The sequence below is a fragment of the Atta colombica genome, unplaced genomic scaffold, assembly GCF_001594045.1.
Source record: "Atta colombica isolate Treedump-2 unplaced genomic scaffold, Acol1.0 scaffold150, whole genome shotgun sequence".
Classification (NCBI taxonomy): Eukaryota; Metazoa; Arthropoda; class Insecta; order Hymenoptera; family Formicidae; genus Atta; species Atta colombica.
This window is the reverse complement of record NW_017259240.1, coordinates 1,059,063-1,071,280: the sequence shown is the minus strand read 5'-3', so window position 1 is coordinate 1,071,280 and position 12,218 is coordinate 1,059,063. Positions and strand designations below refer to the sequence as shown.

The following is a 12,218-nucleotide window of genomic DNA, read 5'->3' as shown; positions in this document are numbered from 1 at the left end:
ATATATATATACACTATTAATAAAAGTGATTTTCATTAAATATAAAAAGATCCCCAAATCGTTTAAATAAAAATAATCATATGATTATTCTTGGTATAAGAAAAAAAAGATAATTTCATAAAGTTTGTAATGGTATTTTCTGAAACATTTGAGAGAGAAAGAGAGAAAGAAAGAGAGAGAGAGAGAGAGAGAGAGAGAGAGAGAGAGAGAGAGAGAGTTCATATGAATGTTTCTACAATAATCTCAAAAATCAACTTCTAAAATATTAAAAAGTATTTAATAAACATTCTGTATGTAAACTTCTATATAAAAAAATGTCTGCAATTTATAAATATCTTCATTCCTCATTTTAACATTTATGAATAACAGCTTTCTCGGAAACTTCAAAATTATTTGTTTCCGAATCGAATAATTTTCGGAAATTTCATCTTTAGAAATATAAATCATAAAATTTGAGATTGGCAAATTTCGAAGTCAAGATACGCATTTGTGTAGCTCCGAGAAACTTACAATTATCGGAATCTTTAAAACTTTAAAGGTTCTCCGATTTCATTGCGAGATACTGAAAATCTATATTCTAGAGTATACGTAACATCAACCGTAAATTTTTAATACTTGCTGTAAATAACGGAACATAGCTCTTGATATTTTGAATGTTTAGAAATTATAATGATAACTTGTGATTTAAAATCTTGCATTAATCGCTGTACAAAAAGGAAGTTAGGATTTTATTTGTGAATGTTGCGATCCAATGTGATCAAGTCGAACCTTCCACAAAAAATCAGATGGAACTCAAACGGTATAGATATTACGAAAAAAAAATACACCGAACTTAGATGTTAGCGATCCGGAATGACTTAAATTGAATGTTAACTTCCAAATAAATCTCCATCTTGAGGATTAACACTTAATTTGAGTGTTATTTCGGTCCGCCAATACCTAACTCGGTGTATTTTTTCGTAAGGGATAATCTTGGCGGAATTAACGCGGTGCGATTTGCAGATCGCACGTAAAGCATATCGGTAAACTCGATAGAATCATTGGCAGACAAGAGGGTCGACAAAAGTGACATGGCGGATCCATTCGTTAATCCACCGTAATAAAGGTACTTTGACCCGTTTTTATCTCGCGACGACGATACGGAGAGGGAGCCTAATCCTTGCATAACACACGAAGCCAGGCTTGAAGGTCATCGACGAAAAAAGAAGGTGCGCAAAACCCTCCATCAGGCATTAGGATCACGTCGTAAACTCTTAATAGCGCGTCCCGAGGTAAAAAGGGATGCTGTGGCGTTAAACGATCGAGCTGAAATTTTGGATCGTTCACCATTCTTTATTTTCGCACATAAATCGCGCACAATTCTCTTCCAACCTATTTCTTTTTTCGAAAACTTTAGTAATTCCTCTTCTCTCGTCATCTGTCAGAAGATTGAGTGAGGTCTCTCGTCGTTAATTAACGAGATGTTTGTTTGAAGTTACAAACTCTCGTATTTCAAGATGCGAGAAACTCAAGCCACTCTGTATTGCGAGGCGTATCCTAACAATATTGTAAATGCAAAAATCAGGAATGATAAACGATGCGGTGATAGCTACAGCATGATGTTTAACGCCAGATGACGAAAAGACTAGTAGATGAGAACGTGATGAACGATGCGAAATCGCTGCATCTTGTTCATTCCTTCAACTTGACTTGGTTTAGCGGTAGATATTTCTTTCCTTCGTCGTTGTCGTCGATGTGACGAAACTCCAGTTAATTCTCGTCTTTCCATTCCGACTCGTCGGGGCTTCCCTGACGATCTGCCTTGGTCTCGTCACGGTTCCATTTTGTAATAACATTGGCCCTTGCAGCCGCATAATTGCCGTCTTCTTCCTCCACTCCGTCAAAGTCTTCGCGTCATCGAGGTCGTTCGGGGATTCCGGAGACAACGTGACGGTGTAATTTATCATTTCTCACCGCTGCTGTCGCTATGATCGATCTGTCATCCACGATGAAGGAAGTGGAGAAGGAGAAAGAAGATACGAGCCCGTTTATATTTATATAATTGCAAGCACTTGTTAACTGTCATCTGCGCAAGATATAAAAAGTTTTAGCGAAGGAAAAGTCTTGGAAGTAGTCCTAATTGAAATATCACGTAATCCACTCATTAATTTCTAATAAACTGAAGATTGATGCGTGTTACAGCTTAATTCACGTCTCAGAGTTTTTCTTTGGATGAAAAACGGTAGTTAAAGTGAAAGAGCACGAGAGAAGAGGACTTTTTTAAAGATTAAATTTTGACATTTTCCTCGACAAATCTGAAATAATAAATTTTACAATTTCGCAATTTTCGATTAAATCATAAATAATTTTCTATTATTTTCTATTATCTCGAAAAGTATGAAATAAAGAAGATATGAAATGAGAATAAATATTCAACAATTGAAAAGTTTGTAAATCATACGGATAAAACGATTTTGCTGAAGTATCTCTAAAATTTAGCTAAATACAAATCTAAAAATAATTTTGTTGAATCATTAAAATAATTATGTAAAACGTTTAAACGTTAATGACAATGCTGCAGAAAGTTTTAACATTCTAGCAACTAGTTTAAGCGTCCTACATAATTATTTTAATTCACACAAAATTAATTTCGTATGTAATTAAAGTTTCAGATAGACTTTAGCAAAATCTTTCCGTGTGCAAACAAATCTGAAAAGTTATTTTTTTTAAATAAAAATATTTCTTGTCTTCAAATCGTTTATTGTATAAATATGATAATTTCTTTCCGAATGTAAAAGACATATAAACAAAGTTTTAAGCTTTGATTAATATTTTAAGGATTCATGAAAAAATAAAATTAAAAATTTCTAGATCTGTTTGGTTTTACGGAAATGTTATATTTATTATCTATTTATCCCATAATTTTATATTAATTTTTTATAACATTAATAATGATATAAGATATAATAATGATAAAGTGAAGGAAGTATTATTTGAACTATTTAGAGTAAAAAGCAATAAATTTTTCACTTTTTATTTACAACATTTTACAAATTGCTTTTAATAAATTTTCTTTTACAAATATTAAACTTATATTTTCTGTTCGATTTTTGCTGGAACAAAATTCATAATGTAATTAAAGCCAAAAGACAATTTGGCATCTAGCCCAGATTTTTTAATTGCGCTTATTCGGTTTCTTATAGATAATTCTTCAATTTTTTTAAATTTATAATATTAAATAAAAAATTTCAACTTATTCTGTATGCTCCAAATTATCCATTGTTTCATTGGATTTTTAATTCAAAATATAGCTTTGTATTAAATGTAATTACCGCTGAGTGCCGATTATTTCCAGTTTTGTAAAAAAAAAACAATACGTTTACGGGTATTTGGGTATACATACAATATCGACTAAAAGTATCAGTTAAATAATCAGTCAAAATAAGCTATCAATCTATATCATTTATAAATTTTTGATGATATTAGCTCGTGAATTACATTCTGAAATCAACTGCAAAAAACAAAAATTCAGTTTCATAAAGCAAAATGATCATATTTTTCTGAAATTTTAGTTCAATATTTTCTAAACAAATAAATGGATCCAATAAACATTTGTACATTGTTTGATCAGAATAAATGTATAAAATTTAATTTAATTCCATAATGTTACTTCCTCATCAAATTTGCAAATAAGTATAATAAATTTGTTAAAAAATTAAGACAAAAAAATTAAACAACTTTTAAACCAATCGAAGAATTATGTGCTCAATTTACACTATCGCATTATTCAAACGTAATAATAAAAGAATCCATGGAATTTATTTTTGGTAATATTTTTAGATGTGATAAAGTAAAATACATTACATTATCGAAAATAATAAATTGAATTGGTCAAGTTTGGACCAGTTTCAACAAAATAATAATACGATTGCCTCCGCGCATACGAATTTTAGTGCGAAACGCGTAACATATATACCGATATACTCGACTTTGCGACGCCACAAAATTTCTCGACGTTCGTCGAATTTGCAATTCGATGCGCGTTCACGAACGAATCGCAGGATCGTTCGACGATCTTTAAATTGCTGAATATACGAATATAGCTAACGCTTTCGCATGCATTGCGACCTGCATGTAGTTTCGTAAAATCTAGCTGCACCATTTGTTCACATATGAAAGAGAAGATTGGAAAAATCAAGCTGCAAAAACTTCCGAAATTCGTAAATTCCAAGCTACGAATCTTGCAAGTTCAATAAGAAAATGAAAGAATGCAATCACAGAGATCAGAAATGCAAGAATTCACATTCGATAGCATTCTGAATTACTGAACTTCCAAGATTCGACTTTCCAAAGTCGAATTAGTTATTAAAAAGTAGTTGTTAAAATATAAAAGAAAGAAGATAAGAAAATAAAAATAAATGTCTAAAAATATTAAAAAATGCACGATATTAAATAAAACGTCTTAATTTCAAAATTTTATATGATGGATCTAAATCTAAATTATTTTTATTCTTCCAAGAATCGAAGATTCTAAATTTAATGTTTTGGAATCTCAAGTCCAAAGTCAGTTTGGAATCAAAAATTCAATGAATATAAAAAAGGAAATGGTTTACAAGTGTAAAATTGCGAAGAGTTTGATGTTTAATGGATATTAAGGACTTCCCGGGTCCACGACTTCAAGAAACCAGTTCCAGAACCTCGGAAATACCAACAAATGCTGAGAATCAAGACTTGAAAGAGGTTTGGATTTTCCAAGTCAACCGACTTGTAATTTCCGTCGTTCTCACTGCAAAATGCAGTTAATACTGAATGCTTCCTGTAAAATCTAGTTGAAGGACAACGTCTTCCATCCGATTATCCCGCACGACTACGTGCAATTCTGGAATGGATCTCTGTGGCGTGGGAGGGAAGCGATTGCGCCCCCATCAAGCTTGCAATATCGATATTGTTAATCCGTCGTTCCGCTCTTGGCACGGAATCAAGTGGTGGATTGCTCAGTCAACAAGGAGATTCGGCAATCCCCAGGGAAATTTTTACGGGAGAAAAATATTCCCGTCGGGGGGCGGAATAAATACGAACGTCAAGGAAGAAAGCGAAAAGACACTTGCGAGCTTTCGACCGAAAGCACTCGAGGGACGAGCGGAACTTCTCTGTTTGTAGAAGGATAGGCCGGGTCAAGGCGGCCTCTCCTTCGCAATTGTGATTATTGAACAAGTTCTCTGATACCGAAGGAATATACAGAACGGCTCACATCTATCGTTGTCGCCGTGAATATCCGGCGCATCAACGAGCCGTTTTTAGCCGATAACGTTTATGAAGGTCACAAGGTCATGGAAATATATCCCATTGTATGGGAAATAAATCCTTTTTTATACCAAATAATCATGCATAAAGAGAGTAATAATAGAAAAAAACCTAAAATATATTATTAAAATTATTAAAATTATTTAAATGTTAGAAATGTTAGAAATTAAAGAAAAATTGTGTGAATCGATCGTACTACACATTTTCCAATTTGCTTCTTAAGAATGTATTACATTTTTTTTAAATAAAAATTGTGATTTTTTTATGTATTTGAAAGTATTGTAATACAACAGTTTGGTGATAAATTAGAATATCAAAAATTATTTTAATAAGAAGTAAATATGTTTTAGAAAAATAATTAAGATAAAATAAGAAAATTTTCATTTAAACCGTATAATTGTCGTGTTGTTAAATATAAATAATGACAGTTTTATCAATTGTATACAAAAAGTATAAATTTCCAATTTTATTAGTCTTTTTGCAGAGATTATACATGTAATACAAATACAACTTAATACAATACAATCTCTCAAAAATTCTAGAAATTTTAGAAACTTAAAAAGGAGCTTTTTATAGATTTAGATTTAAAGATAAAGTAGCAAAAATAAAAATATTAACAAGTAATATTTTCTCGTTTCTTTATCTTCCTTTTACGCAAGCATCTGAATCTGTCACATGTAATCTCCTATTGTTTTTAATAGCGCTTGCTTTTAGTTACATTCTAATTCTCCGCATTGTATAATAAATCCATGATTATACTCAAAGTTATTTTCTGCAGTGCGGATAAAAATACGGCATATACTTGTAGAGAAATGTTCTCTTTTTCTGGGTGCGAACTATCTTCGAATTCCGCGTGCAGAGCGTCCATAAGTTTTGAAATTGTTGTGGGCAAACGCGGGACGAATTTTAATAAAGTTCAACATCCCAACAGGGAGAAATTTCCCAAACGATCATATGCCCTTCGATAGTGTCGCAAAAACGCTGATGATTACTCAATACTGAGCCACTGTGTGTCATTCGATAGTAAATTGAAAGTGGTCTATCGACCAACAATCCGACCAATCTCAATAGGGCATAGTTATATAATACTGAAAGCCCGACGACCAGCACTTCGAATCATTAACCCGACAATGTAACGTGAATCAATTTGACCTACTGTCCTGAATGAAGCGACTAATAGTAAACGCTGCAATCAGTTATAAGATAAGACCGCTTATTTTAATTTTACGTACGCGATGTACACATTTCTACTAATTATTTAAACATCTACATTGAGAGAAAAATTTTTCATATTTGTGATTACACGTTACTATAGTTATCTATGGTTATTATTATTATTATAATCCCCCATACACAACACAAATCTTCAAGAAACGTCCTAAGAATGTTGAGAAAGAAGATTTTGTTAATTTAAAAAGCCATCAGTGCTTTTCACAAATGATTTGTAAATATATGAGTTTGTTGTAGCAAAAAAAGGGGATAATAAATGTGATATACATCTTTGATTGTGATAGTTTGGTAGGAAAGCGGATCGATCGAGTTATTATTACGAATAGTTCTTCCACTTCCTTATAGCAATAAGTGATTATTATTACTCATTAAATTATACAATATTAAAAAACGATATTGTATAATATCGTTCGAATTGTTCTTATCATCTTTATTAATTTATTACAACAACAAATTATACTGATGTGATTGACGCTAGTCTGCTATTTCAACTAATTATTAATAATAAAAGCAATTTATGTAAAACCTAACCTATTTTTTGATAGATTTTTATTTAATACTAGCAATACTGATTATTTTGATTTGTATCAAAATCATAAATGATATATTATTTGTTATTATACATTAACGAATAATGAGAAGTTATTTAATTTAATTAAATTTATTGTATAAAAGAATTACGTTTGTAGTATGCCAAGTATATATTATAAGTACACAAATGGAAAGGCACCACCGAAATTACTGTTGCTAGACGTCCAGAAAATGAAACAAATTACGAAGATATAATAGTATATGAATAGTATATAGTTGTTTAACAATACGAATTACATAACTTACCATATATAAAATAAAATAATGAGAGATGAATAAATATATACAAGTATAAATGCATCAATGCGTAAATACGTAAATAGCGAGACCCCAGCAAATGCAGCCGCCACAGTGCACACAGAGACGATTACAAGTGCATTAATAAGTTAATAATAATGATAAGAACAATTCGAACGATATTGTACAATCATTTAATGAGTTAATAGTCACTTATTGCTATAAATTTAGCAGTAATAGAACGAAAAGAAGGTAAGGAAGTGGAAGAACTAATAATAACTCGATTGATCTTTTTCTGGTTTTTCTATCAAATCATCACATTTATTATCCCTTTTTTTGTTGTAACAAACTCATTTTTCTTAGTGCAGGATGTCGGACAAAGTATACTGTAGAAATGTTAATAATAACTACTTATATATTATTCCCGAAAACGATTACAATTATTGTAATTATAAAAATGATTGCAATTACTATAATTTTTAATTATCACTTATCATCATTTTTTGGGCCAACCATATTTTGCAGTAATAAGTAACAACCATAATAGTAATATGTAATTATAGTTACAGAAATGAAAAGATTTTCTTTTAGTATAGAAACACAAAGGAAAAGTAACATATTTTGCTGAAAGTAATATTTTTAATCTATCGTAATTTTTTTGCAGAGAATTTTCTTCATAAGTTTAAAAGTTCTAACTTTTTTTGAGAGATTTTACTTTGTTTAAACTTAATTTTATACTCAACGCGCAGAAAAACGCAATTTATCTTCATCTGCATTATTTTAGGTTAAGAAAAAAAACAAGAAAACGAGAAAAAGTAATTATAAAACTATTTATAATTTATCTATTTTTATGGTTATCTTTTTTTAAAAAATCCTTTTTTAAATTCAGAAAAATAGATGTAATAGCAGCTACAAAAATGACAACCACACAAGTGTTATATGTAGAATTAATGTACATATATAGTCAAATAAATTACTTTATAGTTCATTCAACTATTACATAATTTATTACATTAATTTTATAAAACATAAAACTTGCAATAGTTTTATAGTTGACATTACCGTGTTTTCTCTCAGTGTATATTAATGTGTTTTGGGATTATTCGTTTTTACGGAGCTTCGTTGACTCCGGGCGGATATCTCTTCAATCTTTGAGTTTTTGAACTCAATGTTCACGAACATGAAGATCCATTATTGAGATTCATGTGGCGGACCTTGTCCGTACAAGAAAAGAATTGTTATCCGTGACAGCGTGAACACCCCGACGGCATTGATTCTACTCTCGCCTCGTGAAACGCTGACTTCGGGTGGTAGAACATGAAAGGATAACGATACGCGGGGGGGGGGGGGGGGGGGGGGGGGGAGATGGGTTGGAACCGATCTACATTCTGCAAGGATTGTTCGAAGCAGCGGCAAATGCTGGTGTCGTGTATACATTTGCAGACGTCAAGTTCCTCATTTCACGTCGCGTGCGCGTTCAAGCACGAAGCTCTTCAAAACTGAAACCAACAACTATTGGCGGCACTGCACTTCTTACTCCGTAAGAAATATTTCGGAAATTTTGTTTTCTCAGATACATGATACGCTTACAAAGCGGTTTTTCTCTAAGAATCAGCATTATTTTTTTGTGGAAATTTAAAAGTCTAGCGAGAAATGGCAACTCACTATATAGGCGTATAATAAGGAAAAGCTTAAATGAAAGCTTCAGATTTTTAGAAAGCCTTGATTTCTTAAAATTCTATTTTTTTCTAAGGAAAACTTAATTAAAATCTTCAGATTGCTAGAAAGCCTTCTTAAAATTTTTTTTTTCTAGTAATTCAACATATGTCTTTAGATTCTGCGAAGAACTGTATTTCATGATTTGCAATTCTTCGAAAATTGTAGCTTTTGCAGCTTTATAAGAGAAGAATATCTTTCAAGCCAGTCTCAGCACTTTAGTCAGCATGATGTTAATCACTCAATATTACAGAGAAAGAAGCTGCAGTAAAAATAAATGGACGCGACGCATTGAATTCTTGAGAGAACGGAAATTCCTTGAAGCATAAAATCCTACTTGCCCTTTTCGGGGCAAACCAACCTCTGTAATATTAACGTGGCTACATCACTCTGCACTTTTCACGCGGTTTCGAGGGCTCTGATCGATGGCGAATGAATTAACGTTTCGCCGCGGAGCATCCCAACCGATGATAAATATTCAGTGAACCGTCTCAATCTTCCCTTGGCCTTCTCGCGATTGTGTACCTTTATCATTTATCAGTCACTAGTAATTTATTCAGAGAATCCTGCAAAGATAGACTGCGATAAGCAGAATGTGCAAACTGTGACCAGTATTTATAGGTACTTCAATGTCGACCAACTTGCTAAAATGTTGCTAGCTGTGTATACATGGTGTCCTGCAAGAATCATTCCTCACGTTCACCGGTATTTACCGTCGCATTATGACGGTACAACTGTTGCGCGAATGTTGACTAATTATTATTCAATGATGACGTAAAATATGCAGAATGTATAAATTGCGATAAATGAAATATATGACTATAATTTGTATTTTGCTGCAGAATATATTTTACTATCTTTGTACATACTTTGTCTCCACTTTTAGATTACACGAAATGTTTTATAATTTGTAGTTTCTCGAGAATTTAAGTTTTTTAATTTTATAATAGTAAAATTTATCCTTTATATAATGAATATTAATTTAATGAGTAATAATTCACTTCAAACAATTAACGCAATTCGTTATTCAATTTTAGATTCCACGAAGTGTTATATTCTGTAACTTGTAGTTTATCGAAAATTTTAGTTTAAATTGTATAAGAGAGAAATTTATGTCTCATTCGGTCGAAGTATTAATTTCATCAGTAATAATTCATTAGTCATTTCAAACATATACGTTTTATGGAATCTAAAATTCTGAATCTAATGATTCATTAATTAAAACGTATGTGTTTTGCAATTTGTAAGTTATTGAAAATTTTCTAAAAGAAATGTAGGACTTCTCTTATTTAATTAGATTTATAAAAGAAATATTTATTTTTCAATCCATCAAAATATTGACTATAAATTATACATTTTAAACAACATTAGTGTAGGTTGAACTTCATGCAGTGTTCATATAATTTTCATTACGTTAATGTTAATATTAACATCGATATCCCATGTGATGTTGATATAAACATCATTATATAAAATCCATGTTAATTCCACACAATACCGAACACATTAATCAACACGGTAGAAATTATATGAACATTATATGAACCGTATGGTGTTAAATTCACAACGATATTTTTTGGAATGCATGAATAACACAATAATGTACTACAATTATGTATTATTTACCAATTTTAGATTCTACAAGTGCTGTATTCTGCAATTTGTAGTTTAGCGAAAAATTCGTTTTCTGAATTTTGTAAGAGGAAAATATATTCTTAATCCGATTTATCAATTTTAGATTCTACGAAGTGCATGTTCTGCAATTTGTGGTTCATCGCAACTTTCTGAATTTTAAAAGAAGAAGATTTATTCTTCATTCCGTCGAAATATTAACTCTACGAGTAACACAATAATTTATTTCAAACAATCAACGATCTATCATTCATCAATTTTAGTTTCCACAACGTGTTATACTCCGCAGTTTATTGAGAATTTTACAAGAGAAAAATTTATTCTTCAATCAATCGAAATATTAACTTTACGGCAACAATTCATTTCTAACAATCGAATATTTAGACCTTTCGAAATTTATAATAAAAACTTTACATAAATATATAAAACTGGTAGAATTGTCGAGAATTCAACACGTACTTTTCAAAAACTGCTTCGTTAATTGGATTATTGAATTCAACCACGCGGATTCTCACTCTTTCTGTCTACTGGTGTTAAGTTTATTACAAATTATTCAAACAATGGCCATGTTTGCGATGTTTTGTAAATTGGAACCAGGGGAGTTCCCAAGATTGTGACTCCCGGGTGTTTAACTTCTGAATCGTCGATGAGTTTACTCTACGTACGATCCAGCTAAGGCGTATTTATGAGAGTCCCGGCGAAAGTTTGATTAGTCCATTAGCGGGTCACGTGCGAGTTAATTGGACGCTTGATGTATAAGATACAAGTCGCGAAGATACGCGTCACTATCGCTTGGAAAACCTTGCGTTAATTATATTCCGAAGGTTCACGAGACACGTGACACATAATATACAACAGGAACGAAATAAAATTGATCGAATACGCTTCCATCGGAAAATGATGTCAACCGATATTAATCATTCTCGCTTTTCTACATTATCATCCCGAAACTTCAATCGCGCGTCCTAAGTTTACAGAAACTTAGCCCCAAAGACTTAAGCAAGAGATAAGAGATTTATCCCTAGTCTTGTAATTGCGCCGTATTATATAAGTTAGAAAATCGGATCAACGAGATGTTGGGAAAGTCAAGAAGGAAAATCGACTATATTTATATTGCCACGCGGGATCTGCGATCGTCTCAAGAGCTTAACTCTTATCCGTGCGGTTTACGTTGCTTAACTTCTCTCTCTCTCTCTCTCTCTCTCTCTCTCTCTCTCTCTCTCTCTCTCTCTCTCGCGCGCGCGCGAAACTGTCAAGCAAAGTATCTTCGGAGGAACAACTAACAGGGCATGGATTGTGAGGCTTACCTTGCTGTAAACACCGGCGCTGGACAGTTCGTTTTCGACGACCATCATGATGATGCCGAACATGCCCATGACGAGGGCATAGTCGCTGATGCGTTTGCGCTTCTCGAAGAGGGCCTTCCGTCTGCCGAGCCGGTAGCCGACGTTCGGCTTGTGCTTGGACCCGGGCCCGATGCTGCCACCGCCGGACTGGCCCTTCAGGGAGCCGCCGCCGCCGGCCAGCAT

General features: G+C 32.5%; 1 protein-coding gene across 1 annotated transcript in view; it reads right to left on the bottom strand.

The window, feature by feature from the left end:
• LOC108685281 (small conductance calcium-activated potassium channel protein) overlaps positions 1 to 12,218 on the bottom strand; it is a 187,121-nt gene that overhangs the window by 40,504 nt on the left and 134,399 nt on the right. The window contains exon 7 of the mRNA XM_018189997.1: positions 11,997 to 12,218. Coding sequence (XP_018045486.1) covers positions 11,997 to 12,218 — 222 coding nt within the window. The remainder of the gene's footprint in view (positions 1 to 11,996) is intronic.